Source organism: Gopherus evgoodei, chromosome 10, assembly GCF_007399415.2.
Source record: "Gopherus evgoodei ecotype Sinaloan lineage chromosome 10, rGopEvg1_v1.p, whole genome shotgun sequence".
NCBI lineage: Eukaryota > Metazoa > Chordata > Testudines > Testudinidae > Gopherus > Gopherus evgoodei.
Window position 1 is genome coordinate 16,878,070 of NC_044331.1, and position 23,906 is coordinate 16,901,975.

The 23,906-nt window shown below is 40.1% G+C and overlaps 2 protein-coding genes across 5 annotated transcripts in view; both read left to right on the top strand.

Moving 5' to 3' along the window:
- CEMIP (cell migration inducing hyaluronidase 1) overlaps nucleotides 1–23,906 on the top strand; it is a 142,702-nt gene that overhangs the window by 2,113 nt on the left and 116,683 nt on the right. The window lies entirely within an intron of this gene.
- Nucleotides 1–23,906, top strand: part of LOC115658414 (cell surface hyaluronidase-like) — a 64,723-nt gene that overhangs the window by 1,782 nt on the left and 39,035 nt on the right. Inside the window, exons 4-16 of one of the 3 annotated variants that reach the window (XM_030577273.1) lie at nucleotides 707–876; nucleotides 1,135–1,323; nucleotides 1,705–1,874; nucleotides 3,003–3,212; nucleotides 7,244–7,449; nucleotides 9,150–9,219; nucleotides 9,920–10,048; nucleotides 11,192–11,277; nucleotides 12,727–12,858; nucleotides 12,981–13,016; nucleotides 13,917–14,069; nucleotides 16,687–16,864; nucleotides 23,210–23,425. In XM_030577273.1, coding sequence (XP_030433133.1) covers nucleotides 707–876; nucleotides 1,135–1,323; nucleotides 1,705–1,874; nucleotides 3,003–3,212; nucleotides 7,244–7,449; nucleotides 9,150–9,219; nucleotides 9,920–10,048; nucleotides 11,192–11,277; nucleotides 12,727–12,858; nucleotides 12,981–13,016; nucleotides 13,917–14,069; nucleotides 16,687–16,864; nucleotides 23,210–23,425 — 1,945 coding nt within the window. The remainder of the gene's footprint in view (nucleotides 1–706; nucleotides 877–1,134; nucleotides 1,324–1,704; nucleotides 1,875–3,002; nucleotides 3,213–7,243; nucleotides 7,450–9,149; nucleotides 9,220–9,919; nucleotides 10,049–11,191; nucleotides 11,278–12,726; nucleotides 12,859–12,980; nucleotides 13,017–13,916; nucleotides 14,070–16,686; nucleotides 16,865–23,209; nucleotides 23,426–23,906) is intronic. The other 2 variants (XM_030577274.1, XM_030577275.1) reach the window with 2 other exon arrangements.

Genomic DNA, 23,906 nt, shown 5'->3' on the forward strand with positions numbered 1-23,906 from the left:
ATTGAATGTGCTGTAGCCTAGTCCATGTGCCCTCCTAGTCCAGCCTGGGGTCACAACACAAGCTAAACGCAAACTAGCCCCAGCTTGGCTGATTCTGCGGGAAGTCAGCACTAGTGTGTGACCGCCAAAGAGGGGGACACCGGGCTAGAACTAACTTTCCCGGTGTCTGGATCAGGCTTTTCCACAAGGACATGAACATGGTGTCTGTCAGCGCTAGAGAGTGTGTGTGTGTTGCAGGGCAGAGCTTTTGTTATCCGACACGTGGCAGGAAGGCGTTGGGAAACCTGTAGCGCCACCATGGACAGCTCCTGGGCCTCTTTCCTAACAGCTGACAGCTGTCAGCTCTAGATTGTAACATTAACTCCCTATCATCTAAGAAGGTTTTTGGATTCAACATTACTTTTAACAAGCACCATTGCCAAACTATATATAAACTCATACCCAGGTGCATAGTGTGCTAATAAGATCAAAGCAAGCAAACTTCTGTAAATAGGAAAAATAATATTTTTCAAGCCACTGGTGTATAAAATATTAAAGAAAACAGCCATTAAGGGAGCTGTATGGTAGACTATTCTAGAATCCAGGCTTGCTTTATTTTAAGAATATTTTCTGTAACAGGGACTCTATGTACAAAGGCCCTTTCAAGGTTGTGGGGTACAGGGTGTATTTCTGTCAACATGATCAGACTCTTCTTGATCTTACTCAGGCAGCCCTGGGCTCTGGTTGGGATCCTTGGAGGTGGTCAGTTTTCAACAACAGAAGATAGAAAACAGTATCAAGGGACTGGAACAACTGGGATAGCAATAGCAGGAAGAGATTTTCAAACCTATGAAGGAATCAGTTTTAGAGTCATTGCTTTCAGTGGATGGGTAAAAGGTGTAGTGTGCTTTTTTTTTTCCTTCTGCCATTAAAATCTGAACTAATTTAGACTAATATTCTAGAACTGGGTCAGATGCATGGGGATCACAGACAAAAAATGTCATGAAATAATAATTGGGCATAGTCTTTATGTCCCATAAAAGGATATGAGACCTTGAATTATTTCATTAAAATTGATTGAGTAGATACTCTGTGCAATTATCCAAAATCACTGGTACACAGCAGTAAAGAATAACTGACTGTTTTTCCCCCTAGGAATTCCGCATAATGGATTTAGAGTGCAAGTGTCCAAAGGCATAATTCTTAACTTAGTGGATGAGGTTACAAGTTGGCTACCTGGTGATAGGATAGTCATTGCTAGCACTGACTATTCCATGCATCAAGCTGAAGAATTTAATCTCCTTCCTTGCCCTGAATGTAAAAGTAATCAAGTGAAGATTGATGGTATGAAATACCTTTTAAGCTATTTCTGTGCAAAAAATATTTGTCACTTTTTAACTCCTCTTTAGCTGAAGTTTGCAAAATTGGGGCCAAGTCCTGCAAATGCTTAGGCATGTAAGTTTACACAAAAAAGTGTTGTCCATTAAAGGCAATGAGACTACTCTCCTGTGTTTGCTGGCTGGTTGCTTAGTGATTTCAACATAAGTGCTTAGCACTTGCAGGATCCGACCCTTCACAGTTGTGAAACACAGAGAAATTTATTATAATTAAAATGACTTGACTGAATCTTGTGAGAAAATTGTGTGTGTGTTTAGAACTGTGTGCTGAATGAAGATAGTAAAGTTAGCTAAATTCAAATATAACTTTTTTTTTTTTCCCCCACAGGCAGCCCACTTTATCTTCATGTTGGGGAAGTTGTAGATGGCATAGACATGAGGGCGGAAGTTGGTCTCCTGACTAGAAATATACTTATTCAGGGAGAAATGGAGGACTCTTGTTATGGACAAAATCAATGCCAGTTTTTCTCCTATGACACATTTGGAGGACAGATTAAAGTAAATGGCTTTTTTCCTCTCTCTCAACTTCAGATATTTGTTTACCATCCAACTTTATACATGAGTAATGTAAAATGACAGTTTTTTCCCCCCAGGTACAGCAGGTATGTATTTGTATGTAATGGGAGAGAATACTAAAAAGTTATTGAGCTATTTGCAAAACTTGATCCACAATGAAATTACACCCTCTGGCTCACCTCTGATATAAGGTGTAATATGCACTTCTATCCTCCTCTGGGTTAGTTCGGTTTTTGTAAGTCGTAGCCCTGAGTAGGGGTCATTGGGAAGTTACACTACCCAAGAAGGAGACTTTACTCCCTCCAGAGGCACAGTTTGCTTTATTCACTAGGATGGAGCACTGCGTCCCTCAGTGCATGAACCCTGCTTCACAGGCCCATGTGGTGGTGGGGTGGGTCCTGATCCCAAGTTCACATCCCTTTTCATTTTCAGTGCACTAATCTCTGTAGGATAGTGGAAGCAAGCATTCCCTGTGTTTTCCAGAGCACAAGGTCTACTATTGTGAGTGGCCCCGGGCAGCTGTTCAAGGAAGCAAGGATCATGTTAGAGCTTTATCTTTGTGCAGCCATGCAGATCCCAATCACAATCTGGACCATTGTTTTTTGGAGAGGTGTTTTTTTCCCCCCCTCTTTCCCTCCCCACAAATAACTGGATGGACCCTCAGCTGTGGTAAATCAGAGTACCCTCAGTGAGGTCAGATGGTGAAATCAATGGCGCTATGCAGAGGATCTAGCCCAATAGCATTTGATTGAGATGTAGCTACCAGGAAATACAGACTTTCGGTGGCACCTTAAAGATGTTGAATATGACTTTTTGCTAGCTGTCAGTAGTATTTTTTTTTCTATAGCTTTAAATAAGTGTGTATATTGCTGGTATAAATGGTTCAATAATGTTCATTTTGGACACCACTACCCATTCGGTATTTGGGAAGTTGAGACAGATGTAGAAGGATGCAACCTCTGGACCCAATCCTATACTGAAGTCAGTGGGAGCAGATTAGCACTTTGCAGGATCAAGCACTTTGTTACTTGTTTAACAATTGTTTGGTTTTTTTGCTGTCACACTCTTGTACTGCAAATTCTTTCCTTAGGTCTGTATTTGTCTCAATAGATCCAAAGGAATTTTACCTCCGTTCACATGGCAGGAGTGGAATTAAAAAATATGGGGCAGCAAATACTGGGCAGCTATCCCGTTCATTTTCACATGACTGGAGACGTGGATGAGAAAGGAGGCTATGAATCACCTACTTACCTGGATAATCTGGCCATACACCACTGTTTCTCTAGGTGTGTTGCCATACATGGAACACATGGCCTTCTGGTAAGAGATACATTTTACTGACAAACTACTTCCTTTATTTTGCTGAATGTTAAAAAATGTGTAATCTGTCCTGACACACGTTAACGCCATGCAATTACGTATTTTGAAGCATGACTTTTTTTTTTCCTAGTGTATCTGTTGGATTGAACCTTGAAATAGTTAAATTTTAGAATTGACACTATGGTGGCCCTACTAGTTGAAAGAAATTTCAAGTTCTGTATATTATGTTTATAATTAAGGATGATTGGATTGTTCTGAACAATCTGTTCAGTAAAAGTTTCACACTATCACAATCATCTTCATCAACACATGGTAAAGTTATCGATTTTGGAATTTGCAACAGTGATACAATCAAGAGCTATAATTGAAGCCAAGGACAATGTTGGACTAATACAAAAATATTTGTAAAACCAAGGGGAAAGAAATGTGAGCAAGAAGGGCCAAAATGCCCACTGCCAAACCAACAGAGCTTGGGAATTTGGTTTTGGGTCAAACTCTATGGCAGAGGTCACTGTGGAAAGGGGCTTACCAGAAACTGTGTGCCCAACCAAGAAAGTGCCAAGATTTGTTCAGGAAACTTCTCCACTGCATCTCCATGTTCTCCTTACCCCCCCATGAAATAGCGTGGTGTGCTGAAGTGAGGCCCCACTGGCAGGGAAGTACTTGTGGGGCATGTTACCTGTGTTTAGTCATAATCCTCCCCCACCCTGATCTATCCATGATTCCTATGCACTCTTCATGAAATGTTGTTCTTGCTCCTATACATGTACATATTAATACTGCTTTTGCAGTATGTGCCCATTTGGTACTGTACTTGTAAGTGAGTCAGGGGCTGAAAGCACCTTCTGTGGGCCTGAAGATCTGTTTGCATTGGCCAGATCTCCTCCAAAAAGGGTTGATTGTCAGTTCCTCATATCTTGAGTGTTTGTGTTGGCAGAACCTCCAAAAGTTGATGGAATAAGTAGTGTCTTCCCTTTCCTTCCTCACAAATATAATTTATTTATATAAGACCTTTTGAATCAGGTGAACAATTAGAGGATATATTTAATGTTGATCTACCTGGAATAACTTGTGCTCTTGAGACTTTTCAAAAGTATAGTCAGTAGGGAGCTGTCTGACTGAGATTCCACATCTGTCAACTAAATTAGAAATCCAAATGCAAAATCTAGCCCTGTGGGGGATAGCATATGGGTTTGCAAAGGCTCTGAGTCCCCAGATCAATGAGTAGATAAATGTACTAGCTGAATCTGTGAAGGAAATCATTTTGTTCCAGTGCAGTAATTAAAATAAATCTGTAGCTAGTCTTCTTAGACCAGTCTGAGGTTTCAGACGGGAACAAATATCTCAGTGCATGAACAACTAATATGTTAAAATGTATATAACATGCACATTAATTTGGCCTTATGTTGTGATGCTTCAGAGTTTGGAGAAGAGAAACTTTTGATACGGGGTTTTTCCCTAGTTTTATGCTACCATGAATGAATAAACTGGAGCACTTAGTAAAATGTGAGGTGGGATGCAACATTTTGTGGCACAATTGTGTACCTGTCAACAAGATGAAAGGCGCGTCCGATATCAGCTCTTTTGTGACATGGCACAGACATGGCACACAGTCAGCAGCCTCGCAGCACAGTTTAGGTTACTTATCATAGCTGAAAAGCGGGTTGTGACATGCCTGCTACTTCACTGACATGCACAACACATGACACCGAACACTGTAGTCATTACTGTATAAAGTTGCAGAGCATGAAGGTCACTTATATTGTATTGCTGAGCTATATATAAATCAGTGTTTGGAAGCATCGTAATTATCTGATATTGGAAACACTGCTGGAGCACAAGGCTGCTGAGTGGACGCAGTTTCATTCCTAAACAAACAATAGTCTGCTACTCCCAATATCACAGTGTGATAGGTAGTACGGTACTTCTTTTCCAAACCTTTGGTTTCTATCTGTAATATATATTAATGAATACACCAGGATAATCAGGCCAAAATTATGATTGCAGGAATATTTTTTTGGACCCTGATTATTTTCAGTGCAAATATAAATGATCTTTAAACAGTGTTATTCCCAATTAGGTGTGTGGTCAGTGTAGTTTCAGATATTAAAATTACTAGGGAGCTCCTGTCTTGTTCTGGCTTAAACAAAAAAAAAACCACCTGAAATAAAAGTTAAATCTTGTTTCAGGCACAGGGTCAGCTTTTGGCTCATCATTCACCACGGATCTAAAATCCAAGTTTGCAACCCTCAGCCAGATCCATGAGAATCAAAGGATGCAACTGAAATTCGGCCTTTCTGGCATGGAGAGATTTATTGTTAATCATTAATTTCTTCCAAAGAGGAGTACATGGTCTTATGTGTTTATTCCTTAGCTCACTGCTGATTGAAAGCATCCTCAGCCCTGCTCCTGCCCATCACACTGAAGGACATATTTAGTAGAACATTACCATTCTTAGGAGGTTGGCAAAGACATGTGGCATTGTTAGCTCAGAAATGGGTTTCGCTGTCTGTTAGCAAGGCTGAACTGACTAGCACACTCCTCAGGGCCACTGCTTCTAGTTTTCTCAGGCTTGTTGCAACTGACCCTCTCAGTAGGAGCATGTGCTCCTGAATTCTGAGCGGGAGTATTGTCAGTGGGCTTCCAAAAACTGCAGTCGGTAAGGGGGTGTGTGTGTGTGTGTTGTGGTTTTTTTGCCTGTATATTAAGTGCTTTCTAGACATCTCATTGAGACAGATACAAAAGCTGCTGATTCCAATTTAGAGAGTTGATTATCAGGGGAAAATGAATGCCAGTGGGAATTGGCAACTGTGTCACTTGCAATTATTATATAAGTCTGTACAATTCTCATACTACTTTCCAGATTCATATATTGTAAGTATACTTGTATACAGTAGATAAACACTGAATACAAGTACACTTACAATAATAATAATCCTTTTCCCCAGAGTCATATACTATATCTGGTTTAACTATCCCTCTGTATCTAGAGGAAACCATGTAGGTTCGTATTATTTCGTCTTGCTCCTTATTCCCACTGACATCAATTTGAGTAATGTCCGTGTAAAGACTGCAAATAAATGTGCTGACATTTAAAGTATAGAGTTAGCTTAAAAGTTTCATTGAAACCTGTCATATAAGATTTGGCAAAAAATGCTCAGTATTTTAACTGGTCTGATTTTTAGTATTTTCAGTTATAAGACATTTTAGAAATCCTCACTGTAATGCTGTACATCAAAGCAGGCTTATGCTAAGTCCGCTTGGTCTTAGTATGTTTTAATGAAATATTTTTGTGCACGTGTCCAGTTAATCTTAAGAATGCAGACATGATGGATTGCAACCTCTGCAAATCATAGGAGAATTAATGACCAGAGAATTTAGATGAAACATCTTATTGAATTTAGTAGTGCAAATTTTTCTGTATTAAAACACTTACTGAATCTCTTCACCCCTGACCCCCCAGGCCCACTTGGGAAATATCTCAAAGAAATCTAGAGTAACACACTCATGCTGACAAATATCACAATACTGTATCTTTATCAAATATTCTCACGTAGAATCCAGTACAGTTTCAAACCTAGAATTGCAGCATTTGCTATTAATTATGCATATGATCCTAATCAGATTAAAGTTAATGGGAGTTTTGCTGTTGACTGCAATGTGAGGAAGATAAGGCCCTGAATTTAGTAAGGGCCAAATTAGTTCACCTTTGCTTAGGGTGATCAGATGTCCTGTTTTTTAAAGGGACAGTCCCGGTTTTGGGGGACCTTTTCTTATATAGGCGCCTATTTTCCCCCCCCCGTCCCATTTTTTCAGTGGGGGCTTTTTTTTTTTTTTTTTTTCACAGTAGTTATCTGGTCACCCTACTCTTACTGAGTATATCTTACTCTGGATTTAGTTTCGGGACTACTCACAGATGAAAGTACCATTCAGTGAGGGTGGCAAAACTGGTCTTAAACTTCAAAAACCTTTATCAATAACAAATGTCTTTGTAGTTAACATGTAACCCATGTTTTGTATAATTGGTTCAGGTGAAAGATACTATTGGCTATGATACTTTGGGTCACTGTTTTTTCCTTGAAGATGGGCTGGAGCAACGCAATACATTTTACCACAATTTGGGCCTCCTTACCAAGCCTGGAACAATCTTGCCTTCAGACCGCAATGAAGCCACATGCCTCGCAATGCGTAGCAATGTCTATGGGAATTATATACCTATACCAAGCACCGACTGCATGTAAGCTCTCAATGAATACAATAAGTCTTCACTTTTTTATATAGCATCTGGTCTTGAAAGTACTAAATTTATGATACTGAGGTGAAACTAAGGTGTTTACAGAGTGGGGTTTGTTTTCCCAAGTTTGACACATGGTACTATTGGGGTCATGACAAATTTTAGCTTCTACTGTAAGTTTCTATTTTTTAAATAAATATTAGCTACTAGGTAAAGTGTCTTGAGGTGGAGGGTCATGGAGGTCTGTGCTAATAGAGACCTGAATCTCAGTCAATTAATTATTTATTGAGTTCTATTTTTGTCACTGTTTCTAGTGAGAGAGAAACACAGTATAGTGTTTTGCTCGTCTCTGAATCCTTTTGATTTGGGATAATGAAGGTTCCATGAAATCTGTCTGATAAATGGGGCTCATTTCAGCCTGGCATAAGCAGACATAAATCCCATTCACTTCAAAGGGAGTCTTTTTCCCTTTTTTTTTTTTTTTTTTTTTTTTTTTTTTTTTTTTGCACCAATGATGAATTTGGATCATAGCGTCTAGAGTAAATTAGCCATTAGCACATGAGTACATTAGGGGATCAGATGTAAAGATTAGCATAAATTATAATTAGCCATGTTTTGTTGCACTTTGCTCAGAGGAAAAAAAAAGTCCTCATTATTGGTGGCTGAAGTACACATCCAAACTGAAGAAATGGTCCATTGTAATATGGGTATGAATATGATAACATTGACTCAAGTACGGTTGCTGATGTGAGCATAGTTTAGCCCAGGACCCCTGTATTTTCCAGGATAAAATTTAAGAGCCACATGCTGATAATTTTTACTTGCCCAAGTGATCCCATTGACTTCATTGGGATTACTCCTGTGAGTATGCTGAGGCTGCTTTTGTGGCTAGCACAGGTATATTGCAAGTATTTGGGCCATTCCTGCAAACCATCCAATCCAATAGGATACTCGTTGATTTAGGACTGTTCCCATCAGCATGGAAACCCTACAAATGTAATAAGATGGTTAAGAAATAAATGTTTGTTAGAATTTTCTGATTTAAAAATGATCAAATCAGCTTCTGTGAGTACATAGTTATACATATTTTTTCCTTACATGTGGTATATATTGTCCATCAAACTTGTTTTTCTTAAACAAAAAAGGGAAGTCTGCTTTAATAAACCATAATGTTTGCATAAATATAACTAGCTTTTGTCTGTTCCACCATAAATCTTTCTGCTTGATAGTGTCCTTAATTTGAGCAAAGGATTTAGTATTGCTCTTTAATTCCATTAATAATCTGTTTACAGAGGTTGCTTATTCTGGTGTCCTTCTGAATGGATCGTAAAGCTGTAAGGCGTTAGAACTTCCTCCCTCACTCCCAGCTCTAAAGAGGAACAGAAGTTCCGTTTTTAGACATTTTCCATAGCTATTTAATTCTGTCCCTAGCAAATTCTTGAAAAAATGACGTCGGGTTTCCTTAACTTGATTTTAACAGAGCACAGATTTTTGTGTGAATAGCCTCATATAACTTAATGCTTTCAGTATGTAGGACCATAAATGAACCTGTCTGACATCATTGCTTTTATTTTTCATGAAGAGTATGTGTGGAGTTTTAAAATCAATGGGAGTGTTGTGGCTAAAATCTAATGCAATGCTATAAAAGCTTAGCCCTTCCTGTTTCGTTACTACTTAGGATCATTTTGTGTTTTTATTTTCAGGGCTGTCAGCACATTCTGGATTGCTAACCCAAACAACAATTTGATAGAGAATGCAGCAGCTGGTGCTCAGGTAATATAATTTAACCAGCAACGGCCATATATCACCTTCAATCCACATGCATGCACCACTTATTGATGCCATTGGTGTGAAACATCACATTTTTAATGTAGAATCTGGGTGCCTATTGCTGCCTAAGGCCAAAGGCAATTAGATAATTTATTGACCTTGTACAATATCACTGCAAGTGAACTAGAAAGTTCTGTTTGTGTCGAGAGATCATCCATGTGCACAGAACGTGATATGTGATACCACAGTTTCCCCTTATGTAAAGCAGAAAATAAATGTGTGGTTTTCTGTTGGCAAATGTTGACTCTTTAATGGTGACCATTGTATTTAATAATAATGTTTAATAAAGAACTGGAACCCCAGCTATACATGCAAATCCTGTGTATGAATGATGGCATGTTCCCTAAGCCAAAATTTCATCTACCCTTCTTCATACTCCCAATATATGTGCATGCAAAGTCTGCAGGTATGTGCCCAGATGAGCATTTATGCATACAAGTGGAGTAAGCTTGTGTAGACAGATATGCTGGTTTTGTATGCACAAAGTGGTGCCTGCTCATTTTTCAGGCTGTGTAAGAAGTTTCTTTGAAAATTTGATTTCATATACTGTATTTTTATTGGTGCAGCTGGCAAAGCTAAATACTATAGGGTCTGAGAATTTATTGTACTTACCCAGAGTCTCAACCTTTTTATTGTGTTTTAGGATGTTGGGATATGGTACATCTTCCACCGGGTTCCAACTGGACAGTCTGAGGGACAATACCCAGAAGCACAGGCGGAGTTTACTCCCTTAGGGATATTTTACAACAACAGAGTCCATTCTAATTTCAAGGCATGTAAAAGATTTTCCTACATTTGCACAAACGTAATAAGATTTAGCACTTACTGTAGGTAGCTCTCAGGTCGCATGGGCTAGAAACACTTTCATAGTGCTGTTCAAACACTGACTAAACAGTTGTCTCAACATCTCTGCAATATACATGGATGGTATTTTTCCTGTTATACAGATGGACAAACTGAGATTGTGGGCAGTATGCTGCTCTGTGCCACACAGCATAGAGGAATGCAGGCAGTAGTAGATGTAGTGTAGACATAGAGCACGTAGCAGTAGATGTAGTGTAAAGGGTAGAAGACTGTAGGCTACTCTCTACTGCAATGGTGGGTGGGTGGGGGTGTGTGACCAGAGCCCTGCAAAATAGCTGGGGTAGGGCCAAATCCTGGTCTGCCTTCTTCCCTCCCCTATTCTTCTCCACCCCCCCAAATAATTGCAATAACTTTAATCTCACTCGAAGGTAATTCCATGAAAACATTTTGTCTAAATGTGCTGTAGGCATAAAGACAGAATCTACAAATAAGAATCCTTTTTTCATTATTGCTCAGGATTACAGATGGAGAGGAGGCAAATATTACTGAATCAAACTGGGGACATTGTGGTGGTGGTTTTATTAGGATATACTTTAATAGATAAAGAGAACTTCATACAACTTTATTTTGCTCTATCCATGTATGTGCTGGTTCATCTCTGCAATAACACTGCATTGCAATCTTTAACTTCACTACACTGGATCATGTTCTGCTTTGATTGTAAAGAAATGACAAATCTAAGAGGAATTAAGGTCTTGCCTCTGCAACATCATTCTTTGTCTCCCAGGGCCAGCAGGGATGCTTTATTTCCTGGCGTGAGGGGGTTTAAATTCTTTGTTTTGGCTCAGAAACCCACTTAAATGACTATGTAAAGGGCATAGCACTGTAGCATTCTGCCCTGACTTTGATGTATTCCACTAAGGCCACTGTAATAATGTGACAACATCCAAATGGCACAGAGGCCAATCCTTGGGATGGAAAGCACTGGCATGCAGAGGGCTTACTGTGCCTTAAACATGTTTGTGTTCCATTTATAATACCTTTTGATCTTCTTTAGCTTGTGCTGTGTGGTCTCCTTGTTAAAATAATTGAACTCCTATATATTTTTCAGGCTGGCTTGTTTATTGGAAAAGGAGTAAAGACAACAAAAGCCAGTGCTGAAAATCCTCGAGAGTATCTTACTGTAGATAATGCCAGGTGAGTAAATGCTGTATGGATAAAAGTGTTTGGGTTCATTTTATTGCTTCTGGTGTTTTCAGGAGCCCGCAGTATATTCAGTGCGTTGCGGGACCTTGTTATGGATGGAATAGCCTGAGAATATAGACCCACAACCTGGGATATAAAGAGGCAAATATTTCAGAACTGTGCACTGAATCATTTGTAGTATTGCTTAAAAAATGACAAATGTGCACTTGGAGCTCTGAGATGTTGGCAGAGGAGTCCTTGAAAAGAATGGAGTTTTCATAATTTGGTTAACTATTGTTATCAATGACTTAGCTGAAATCTAGATGATAAATTCAATTTCACAACATAATTAGTGCCTATGATTTTGGGTACAATCTCAGCCATCTGTTACATAATCTGCTTGCAATAATCTTCACACCCGGGTGTCTCTTTTTTTGTCTATACGTTTATGGGGGGTGGGGAAGAGGGAAGCTTCCAGGGATTCATGTCACAGAGAGGGAAAGTGAGTACTTAATGCTATTGGCTAACCCACTAGAATCCTGTGGGCTTACGTGGGGCAACGCTGTAGAGATCAGCCATTCTCTTCTGCTGTGTCCTGGCTAGCCCCACCTCACTCGTACATTGTGAGCTTCACAGAGCACTGAGAGTTTCCCACCGAGTTGAAGGATAGGGACAATAATGCAGCGGAAGTGACACTTCTCCTTTTTGTGGCTTCCCTCCTCCCTCAGCCCCCTTGCTTCTGGGAGCAGAGGGGACAATACAGCCCCATGAGGTTCAGTTTCATCCTTCTGCAATGTGAAGATGGACTTGGGAAGAATAAGGGTTTTTTTTCCTTCCCAAATTCGGCAGTGTTCAGTAATCAGCAAGTGTGGCAAGAAATATTCTGAAAGTGATTGGAAAATCTATATAGATTCATGCTAAGTAAAGCTTTCAGACATGGGAGTCCCATTTTAAGACTGGAATAATAGCTCATGCATGTCACTTAATTATCATCAGTAGGCATCTTCTTGCAGGGTGGGAGTTTTGAAATGCCAATGTGATTTAGGAACACAAGTCCCATTGAAACTCAATGGGGCTTGTGGGTAGGATTTCTAAAAGCAGCCAAGTGACAGGTGCTTTTGCAGACGTTACTGTGTGCTCCTAAATCATGTAGATCCTTCTGAAAATCCACCCTGAGAGAGAAATCCTGGCTCCATTGAAATCAATTGATGCTTTTCCATTGACTTCACTGAGGCCAGAATTTCGCTTTTAATGTTTGTTTGTTCTGTGTTAGCCTTGCAATAAGATGCAGTAGCAAAATGAAGCTATTGTTTTGAATGTGATCCAGGATACATAAATTCAACTGAAAATAGAAACAAAATTACTTCTCTTAAACCCATCAGTGACTGTGACTGACAGGACCTCCTGTGTTTAAGGTTATTTCCCATTGCTCTGGTATAATAACTAGATTCCTCGCTTCAGGTTCCGCCCACATCAGGATGCTGACCCTGTAAAACCACGAGTTCCTGCCTTAATTGATGGCCTCATCGCTTTTAAAAATAACGACCATGGGGCCTGGGCCAGGGGCGGTGACATTATTTTCCGCAACTGTGGGTAGGTGACTGTAATTACAGTTGTTATATCCTTCTGCTCATTACTGACATAAGTGGGTCTGTAGGACAAATTAAGTTACTAGGCATGTCTGATGTTACACATTTGTGTTTCTTCTTTTCTAGGTTTTCAGACAATGGAATTGGACTCACCCTAGCTAGGTAATTTCATTTCTCTCCATATGCTGTGTTTTTCAGGGTTCTCCACAATTTAAAACATTAAAGAATGGAAGGTGCTTCCCTGGTGCTCACATTAAGATGCAAGAATCTCACATGTCCTTCCCAAACCACATCAGGTCTCTCCCGTAATTGTTATTAATGAAAATGGCAATATGGCATTTCAATTTCTTTGCCTGATCATGTCTGGGGAATATGTCAATGATCAGACATTATCACTTTTGGGCTGTAGATTCTAAACCCTTAGACTAAACATTCTGGTGCATGCTAAGGAGATTCGTATTCAGTCTTGTCAAGGCAAGACCAAAAATATCCGTACCTTTGGTATATTTCCATGCAGAAGTGGCAGGAAAAGGCCCTCTGTGTGGCTGTAGAGTGGTTCTTCTGACCACATTCCTACTACCTGCAGGTAATAGAAAGGTTTGTTCTGTTGTAAACCAGAAACCTCTCTGAGATAAAATGTGATTTAAGAGCCTGATCCAAAGCCAGTCGCAGACAATGGGAATCTTTCCATTGACTTCAGTGAGCTTTGGATCAGACCCTAGCTGTGTTTTTTGTTTTTTCACACTTTTCAAAGAATTTGTAACTTCCCAATTTTGAACTAGAGTTTGGCTCATACTTTGTAAAATGCTTTAGAATGGAGGATGCTATATAAAAATCAGACCTAAGTGTAGTTGCCTGAACTACTAAATTAGCATTATTACTGGTGCTTAATACTAATTTGCTGGTTTCTAAAGACTGTTTTTTAATTCCTGCAGATTCATCTCTTCAGATTAAAAATGACCATTTCAGAAGTGCAATTAAAAGCTCCTTTAAATTATTCATTAATTAGTCTTTTGAACTGTGCCACATAGTTACCTTCCATTTTCCTTTGTCTGATTCTAGTGATGGAACTTTCCCAACAGATGAGGGTTCCAGCCTGGAAGTTGCGCATTCCATCTTTGTTGGAGAAAGCAACAACATTGGCTCCCAGGGAGGACAAAACAGCTACTGGGGAAGAGGGGCAAATGGAGAATATAGAACACTACCCAGAAACAAGTAGGTTATTCATCTGGCATTTATCCTTGATATTAGCATAAGAAAAATGTGATAGAATAAAAGCCTTTGAAATGAATGTGACTACTAAAGGGTAATGTAAATGGATGTTTAAATTTGTTATACAGGCCATAACCAATGAAATCCAAATAAAACCCGTTCTCCAGACAAACGCAGTAAGAGCTTTAACAACTGGATGTCTTTGATGTAATTTTTCTGCCTAATTTATTAGTCATTGGAAAGTGGATAGAAATTTTGAAAGAAACCAAGAACTTTTTTAAGTGCTATAATTGCAGCCAATGTCTGGGCTGACTAGCTCTCTTGGTTACACTATAACTCTATTGTAAATATTGTTCTGTACCCAGACATGCCAATGTGGCATCATAGGGAAAGCTGGATAATTTTCCATTTGAACTGAAGGGGTGAGGAGACAAGACTGCCTGTACACCTTAGCATCCAACTCCAAAGAGACTTTGGCACACATTTGATCTCCCTTAGGGTATGTCTACATTGTAATTAAACACCAGTGGCTGGCCTGTGTCAGCTGACTTGGGTTCATGGGGCTTAGGCTATAGGGCTGTAAAAGTCTGGTGTAGATGTTTGGGCTCTGGAACCCCGTGAGGGAACGGGGAAGAGTCTTAAAGCTCCAAGCCCAACCATCTATAGTGCAATTTTATCACCCTGCAGCCTGAGCCAGAGTCAGCTGACATGGGCCAGACACAGGCATTTCATTGCAGTATACACATACCCTTTACTGAGTAAGCACCTGATTCGTCATTCCTGACACAGGCAAATCTCCCACTGAAGTCACCAAACAAGGGACTGGATGCTATTTTTCTTTTGATTTTCCTTTTCCAGTGGGTGTACTTTTATTTTCTTCCTGTCCAAACAACATATGACCAGTTTAACAAAGAAAGCAAAAGAAAAGTCACTCAGAATCTCACTTCTCTTTCTAGGGCTGTATGTTAGCTCCCTTTACAGGAATACAGGCCCCCTCTTCAACAGTCAATGCACACCTCCATATTTGTACAATTGCCCATGCCTTGAGCAAATAGAAACTCCAAAACAATTGTCATTCATGACAAACATCTATTAAGGAATGTTTTAAAAAAGCAACGAGTAACAATAGACTGAGTATTTGCTGGTTGGTTATAACATGCCTGGCATGCAAGTAGCCCTTAGACCTGTATAACCATAGGAGATTCCTGGCTATGAAACTGAATCTCTACAGAACAATTAGAGCCACTGTTATTATCAGGCAACCATTTGGAATGCTCCATTGCATTTCAGCGTTCACCTTTTAATAACCTGTGTTTATTGGTAGGAACTGCAAACCTGGAAAGAAGGAATATTGCTACCTGACACACTGTCTCATCTTTCAACAGAATACAATTCTAAATCCAAAGTGCATTTAAAATCAGTCCCATCTGCTGACTAGCTATAGCACAGGCAGTGGCATTGTAAAGGCCTGACCCAAAGGCCTTTGGTTTCAGTGAGCTCGGGATCAAGGACTGAGTTTTCCCACATGGCTGCCACATGTACCTCTGGTTTTCCCATTGCACCATATGCTGGCGTGCTATTTTTTTTATATTTTAATTTAGTTGGTTAAAGCACCTACAGCCTGAGATAGACACTTACAGTCAAATTCAAAGAGAGAAAATCTCTCTTGCATCTCGCTGTGTATAATACAACACTGAATGCAACTGTGGAGTCTGTAATCGATAAGAAAGTACATGCGGGCTTTCTGTTTCTGATGCTTGAGCAATCCAGCTTTATCTAAATTTCTGAACAAATTAATTGTAAACATGTCTCCACTGGCCCCCTTCATTATCTTTTCTGAAGGTACCGTAGGCCATTCAGTAGTCACACAGCACCTGCGTAACACAGAATTCAGTATTTTAAACAAGAAAGGGGGATCAATACTCACCTGAGACTGCAATGGCATCTCCTAGATTTTTGATATCCTGTGCAACATGGCCATATTCCACAGGCCAGCCCTGAAGATGTAATCTTACAACTATAAAATGTTGTGGGCCATATCCTTGGGGATGACCATGTGATGCCTGGAGCAGCTTGTGGGGAGAGGAAAATCCAAATGGTTCTAAACTGAACCAGCAGGTGGCTGCTCTCAAGAGGCCATTACACCAGCAGGAGATTACTCATGTTACAGTCCCCCAGCTATGCCTATGGCCGGGCTGGGCTGGAGAAGTATCAAAGGAGCCTCTACACTGGCCCTACAGTCCCTGGGATTTCTCTGACCTCCGCGGACTCCCCAGGAAGCTGTTTGTTTAAGGTGTTTTGCCCCAGCTGACTGGCTATAAGGACCATAAAGTGGGGAGAGACAAGATCCCGCTCTGGACTGGAATTTTATTTCTGAGATCACTCACTTAACCACTGCTCCTCTTCTGAGCCTTAGCTGGGGAGAGCTGGGTGCCTCTTACAAGGTGATGAGGTTGTTCAGCACCTCATGGGCTGGAGCAGCATGATCCTGATTTAGGGAATGTGAAGAGGGTGTAACTGCTAGAGACAAATGTAGTGTCTCTCTGTGCTGTTTGGAGGAAAGCACTGATCCTGCCCACATGTCTAAACTGGAATTCTGTTCATTTTGAAACTTCCCTAGGACGTTCCCTATCCGTGGATTCCAGATTTATGATGGGCCTGTTAGGCTGGTGAAATGCACTTTCAGAAAGTTTACTCCCACTGTGGACCGCTACTCAAGCGCCATTGGTTTCTTCATGAAGAATTCCTGGCAGATAAGCCCTCAGAACAATGTGTCCCAGGTCAGGATGGAGAGAAGTGTAAGTGAGAAAAATTGGAGTATGGGTTTTGGCTGAGCTTGTTTGACTTTCAAAAGCCTTTAACTGAGCTGAGAGGTTTACTCCAGAAACATCTTACTTCTGGGTGAGTAGAGATGCAAAATCTGCAATAGCATAAGGTTTTAACGTAGAGGCCCAGATCTCAGTTAATGTAAGTCATCCATAGCGGTATTTACCTCAGTGGAGCTATGCTGGTTTACTCTAGTTGAGGATCTGGCCCAGTGACTGGAAGCTACACAAATCAAACTTCAACAAGCATGAGTGCCAGAAAGTTGTAGTACAATTCTAAGGCCCGGTCTACACTGGGAGGCAAATCAATCTAAGTTACGCAACTTCAGCTACATGAATAGCATAGCTGAAGTTGACGTACTTAGACCTACTCACCGCAGTGTCTTCCCTGCGGTGAGTCGACTGCTGCTGCTCCCACATTGACTCCGCCTGTGCCTCTCGCGGCAGTGGAGTATAGGAGTCAACGGGAGAGTGCTTGGGGATTGATTTATTGTGTCTAGACTAGACATGATACATTGACTCTAGCTGGATTGATGGCTGCCTGCCGATCCAGTGGGTAGTGTAGCCATACCCTTAGATACCTAGAGAGAACCTTGGGCCTGATCCTGGGCTCGTCCCTGAAAGTTCTATAGATCACAGTGGGGATTGAGCAAGAGGAAGGACTGCCGAATCGAATCCCATATTTGCATGCTGACAGGAGTTCTAAAATGCTTTAGGTGTTCTAGACTTTCTGTTGGATTCATGTGGCATTCACGTCTCTTTGAGTTTGGTTTTTGAGTTTTTTGATTCATTTGAGCCGGTAAAACTCAAAACCAAACTCTCACAAAATCACTACAAGTTGCCTGGGTTGGGCTGAAACCATGAAAAATTACTGACCTCCAGGTGGCTTCCTTCTGGGGATTGTAACCTATCCCAGGCCTGCCCAAAACAAGGCCCAGGCCCTCTATGTAGTTCATGAACCTCTATAACCTTAGCTCAAGGTTTGGGTTTGTTTGTAGGGAAGTTTTCCACAGCTCCAATATTGACAGACCTCATTTTCTTTGGCTTAGCAGGCAGCTTTTCTGCCTTTCCTCCATCACACCTTATCCACACAACAGGAGCATATTTTATATAAAGGTTGTGTTAGCACGGTCACTCCTGTGGTACTGTTGTGAAAATAAAGTGCACTTCATCCTTGTACATTTAAATAAATCAGACCTCTGTATTACCCATGTATGTCACACATGAAGTCCGAACAAGGGTAAGGGATAATTTAGTTGTACGTTCTTTGTATCCCTCAGGGGAACTAGCCACAATGAAGATGCAACATTTAGCATGGAATGAGGAGTATGCTTAGAAGGAAACATAAAATGCACAGGTCTGATCTTGCAGTGGATCTGATGCTACTGGGAGTGTAACCTGAGTAAGGGCTGTCAGATGGGTTTTTAACTCCAAATGCATATGTTTTTAGGCCCATTAGTGGATCGTTACCTGCGGAAAAATTTGAAAATGCAGATGTGTAAAGTTGCAGCACTTTTTGAGGTCTGAGCCTGTTTAATGTCACTGCACCTTTTCAGGTCTGGGAGACAGTTTATTACAGCAACACCTTTTAAGATCTGAGGTGTGTAAGGCAGAGCTTTCAGCGGAGTTATTAAATGCTTTTGCAATCTGAATTAAAGACAAACATGCTTAAATAACACATGCTGAGTTTATTATAAAACATTTGTTACATTATCCAAGTAATTACTTACTGTTTGTCCATTCCCAACAAATGTCTCTTTACCTTATATTTTGCCAACCATTAAAAAAAAAAAAGGCAGTTAACCACCTCTGCCACAGCAGTTAATAAAAACACCTTTCACTTTGATTCTGCTTTATCCAGATTGAATCCAGAGCTGCTGATTCTGAAGTAAAACTGCAAGGTCCTCTTGCATATGCTCTGTGGCAAATGGCTTTATTGGATAACATATAATTAACATAGAGCCCCTAAGCTGTTTGTTAATTTCCATTGATAGGCTTCTTTTTATTAATTTTGAAAGACATTCCCTAAAGAATGGTTATTTTTACTGTAACTTCTAAAAAACAAAAAACAAAAACCTTATTGCAAGTTGCATAATGATACTAAAGCTATTAGTCATGCTGGGTGCATAATCATATTAATTGTTCAAGCTAATCAGCTCATTGATTAGATAACTAAATAATAAAACTAGTCAGGTCTTGCTTAATTACAATTTAAAAACAAATTGTTAAGTGAAAGAGAAAAGCAAAATGTTGCACTCTACAAAAGTATTCACATTTCTGTTGACAAACACAAAGCTTGCATATGAGGGAAGGAAAATCTGTGCATTTACAGGTAATGAAACGAATAACAGTGCTTATAAAGTGCTATTAAAAGGCTATCTTCAAAGCAGTCATTGGTCCTCTGCCTACACAAGATTCAGATGGCCATGTAGTGCCATGGATCTGTGTGGATATATCTATACTGCAGCTGGGACCAAGCCTCCCTGCCCAGGTAGACAGACTTGAACTAGTACACTAAAAATATCCATGTGGATGTTTCAACCTGGGTACTCAAGCTTGGGAGGCTGGGCTCCAGCACAAGTTGGAACGTCCGTGCTGCTGTCTTCAGCACGCTAGCTTGAGTCCCACTAGTGCGAGTGACTACCAAGCTGGGAGGTTTGCTCCCAGCTGCAGTGTAGACATACCCTCCATGTCCCATAACTGGAATCTAGACAGGGAGGAGGAAATATTCTCTTTAGGTCATTCAGAGTTCTTGCATAGTTTCCTAGGAAAGCTTTCCATGGTACTATTCATAAATGTGTAAAAAAAGAATAATAATAATAATAATAATAAAAATAAAAAATTAATGAATAATAAAAATGTCAGCCCCAGTCTTTGGGTCTATCTGAGCTGTACCCCTTTATGGCAGGCTGTGCCAGCTCCTGGGGGAGAAAGGTGGTGGTAGGTCACCATTTGAGCTCAAATGATCATCAGGTAGCCCAGGACTGGTTCAGTCCCCTGAGCATGTTCTAACTTTGACCATTAATGGCTCCTGTGGTGGTTTTTCCAGCTACTAGGAATAGCTGGAGTTTGGAGATGGAGCTCTGCCCGTTGACAGCAGGCTGTGGCAGCTCTTTACCATCTATGGATTTGCCCATGCCAGGTGAATCCCCAGCTCCCTGTTCAGGACAGCTTTATGGCCCTTTGCATTGCTGAAAGTGCGCAGAGGAGCCATATTTGGGGGTGGGGAGGGGCCTGGATCCAGCCTAATGACTCCCCATTATAGCACACAATTGCTGAAAGGACGTTTACACTGGCAGGATTCATTAAGCTATGTGAATAGGAGGGGAGCACTTTGTAATGTAAGCAGTTGCCTTGATATTTAGACTATGCCTTCTTACCATGGTGTTTCCTGAGTGCTAGGCAAACACTATGGCAATTCTGATAGTGTGGACCCCCTCCCCCCATAAAAGCCCCAGATAAAAGTCAGGAAGATAAATGTGCTGCACTTGATCACAAACCATTTCTGCCCTGAAGATGGGAGGCAAGGGGAGCAAAAGAAAAGGGCTGTGGGTTTAAGGGGCCAATCTTGTTCCCACTGAAGTAAAAAGGCATCTTTATGTTGCAGAACTAAGCCCTCAACTCCACCAAAGTCAATGGGCTTGGGATCAGACCCCATAGAAACAGATGTCTTATGTTGTCGGCCATATTTTTCTATAATACGAGATTGTTCCTTCTTACCTGATTTGAGTCCCAGTCCTGCAAGCTGTTCCATGCAGGTGGATCCCTGCCCTCTAAAGCTACAGTAAATTCAGGGGGGCTCTGCATAGGTATCAGGATCTGCCTGGACTGATCAGCTTGCAGGATAGGGACCTTAATCTCTGTTTCAAAATGAGAGGCACGATAATGATTCGGGAGTCGTGACTGTAAAACAGGGGTAGGTCCACACTGGTTAACAAATTTCCCTGGCGACCCATTTTTGTAAACATATTGATTATCACAAGATGATGATGATAGTAGTAGTAGACAGGGATATTCTTTCTATGGGTGTTTTGCACCATCCCATAGAATTTTGTTGAAAAGATGCAATTCCTTATTCAATTCCACTGGTTAATTCAACAAAAATCTATAGAAAATTTACAAATTTCAATTGAAGCCTATAGGGCTTTTCTGTAAGTGTGTGTAGGTGCATGTTCATGCATGTTTACTATACGTGTGGAGATGATATCCATGTGATTAAATTGGAGAGGCATTTGATGATTAAATTTGTCACATATCTGTCTACTAATCCTCAGTCTACTAATCCATCTCCCTATAGTTGCTATTCTAATGCTCCAATCCCCTGAGTAAAGAGATCTTTATACCTGTCACCCACCATGTAGTCCATATAATTTATCACTTTAAATAGTATATAAGTGAAGATCTTCAAAATGATGTCCAACTTCTATAGTCTTCACTTAGACAGAGTTCCCACTAAAGTCCATAAGAATCATGAAGAGACAGATATAGATAAATCAGTCTTGTGCTTTTTATCCCTGTTCCCAAAACTTTATACCTGGAAGCTGATTCCTTTCTGTGTCTACAGTACAAAAGACGGTATTTCCTAGGATTGGCTCATAAATTAATACAGATCATTTCTCAGTTTACAAGTTTAGCAGTGATTCTTTTGTCCCTTTTAGTGTAATCTTTAACTTGAATTTTTAGAATAGTCATTTTATTTCTCATTCTCACAGTTTACAGGAGAAAGATTAGGGTTTAAACAATAAAACTTTCTGTGTTGTGTCTGGAAAAACTTAGTGTGCTAATTAAATGGAAACTGTACACACTGTACTTTTGTTTTGAAGTCTCTCTTCTCTTGCCATTGGAGTGTCCATATTCAAACCCAGAAATGCACTGGTGTAAGGCATTTATAGTATTTGAACTGCAGGATAACGTTTACATTTTACTAATATTTCCTCTTTTAGATATTACAAAAAAAAGTATCCAATAGGATCCTTCTTCTTTACCAAATAGCTCCTTTGGCAGAGGTTTCCAGCAGGGAAATAAGAAAAGAGTTGTAACTGCTCAAAAACAAACATTACAATTCAGTGTGTTTTGGTTGGTGGGCTGTGTGTGTGTATTTTTTTTTTTTTTTTTTTAAGGACTGATTCAGTAAGAGGCTAGGAGTTAGGTTAGGAGAAGGAAGGAAAAGTAATTATAGGATCTGTTTTGATTTTAAAGTAATAGAAAAAGTCTAGACTAACTAAAACATAATTTAAGGGCCCATTCCTGCAACCTTTACTCATGCAAGTAGTTGTTACCCTTGTGAGGTAGTCCCATTTAAACAATAGGACTTCTCATGTGAGTAAGGATAGTGGTAAGTTCTTACCCAATGGGTATTACAAAATTGAGCTTTCAAAGACCTTAGTAGATTTGCTGCCTTACCTGCAAACCCTTGCTCCCATGAGTAATTATTTCTTACTCATGTGAGTAATCCCATTAAAGTCAACAGGCCTAATGGAAGTAAGATTTCTTCCTTGGGTCTGTATGATCAAGCCACTATTGTCTTGTGTAGCACACATTATTACTCAAGGAGTCAGCAAAAAGTATCTGACCTAAAACACTTACCAACACCTTGTGACCTATTCATTTGCTTTCTCTACAGACATCAAAATAGTCAACACCTTTTTGCTTAACATCTGCAGGTTCCGTACTTTGTTGTATTTTTATAATAGGCTTATGCTTTTTGCTTTGATGTTTAGCCATCCCCAAAACCAAGGTTATGCATAGGGAGAGCACCTGAGGTTTTAGCTTCTATTTTGTTTTGTTTGCTTTCCAAAAAGAATAGCGTCCAAATCATATGTTGGAATATCTACTAATGGGAATTCTGTAAAAAGCTACTGTTTCACAAAGTTTTATGAGACTAAGTGGGAACATTTATAAAAATTTACTTTTCTGACATTTTCCATGTAAAGGATGTTTGTTCCTTAATCATTTCATATGCTTCCAAAGCTGCTTAATCCCTTAAAGTCACATTCTTCTGCTTATTACTTCAAGGAGAAAGCAGCAGGAGCACATGAACGTCTAAGAACCAAAGATTCTGATTTCATGAAAACATCCTTCCTCATTAAGAAACAAAGGAAGACAAAAATCCCAGTAAATAAACTTTATATCCTCAAAATTGTTTCTAAATCCAGGATGCATTAGTAGCTTAAGTCTTGGCGTAGTGTTCCAAACCCATAGGATTTTCTATGTCAAAAGTGTTCCTGACGGAGCTATATTAACGTATGTCACATCTATGCCCAGTAATCAGTTATGGCTACACCAGTAACTCCTCTTTTGACTCTCTCTCTTCTATAGGTTGGACTCAAGGTGTTTTTTGGCAGATCAGGCCAGTGGTTTGGAGACAATGATAATGATGGTGACAAAGTTTCTATTTTCCATGACCTGGATGGTTCGGTGACGGGATACCCAGACACCTTCATAGGGAGAGCAGACAACTACCTGCTTCGTCATCCAGGATGTCTTACTGTCCCACGGTGGAATGGAATGATATGCAGTGGGAAATATGCACAGGTAACACTGGGAGATTGTAATGGATCTGGAAATGTTGGGAGTAGGTGTTTTTATTAGTGGGCTGAATCGAGGCACTAGTGGCAATGAAGCATTTTAGTGTCCCCAGTGCAATATTAAAATCATTCTTGATGCAAGCATTAGTACCGTGGATCTGGTTTAGGCAGAGAGAGGCAATAGCTCTCCCACCGACATAGCACTATCTACCAGCTCTTAGGTTGGTATAACTACGTCACTCAGGGTTGTGGATTATTCATACCCTGGAGTGATGTTAATTATACAGTAGTAATTCTGTAATGTAGATCAGGGATTTGTTTAATGTCTGGGGAAAAAGAAACAGACTTATTATCTGTCTGTCCATGCCACTCCCCAACCTCTAGAGACTATTTTTATAGCCATACAGCAAAGCAAAGTATATAACCTGCTTTAAAGTTACAGTTAGTTGAAAATCTTGCCCGGGCCCTCATGCTGAGCAGATACACCA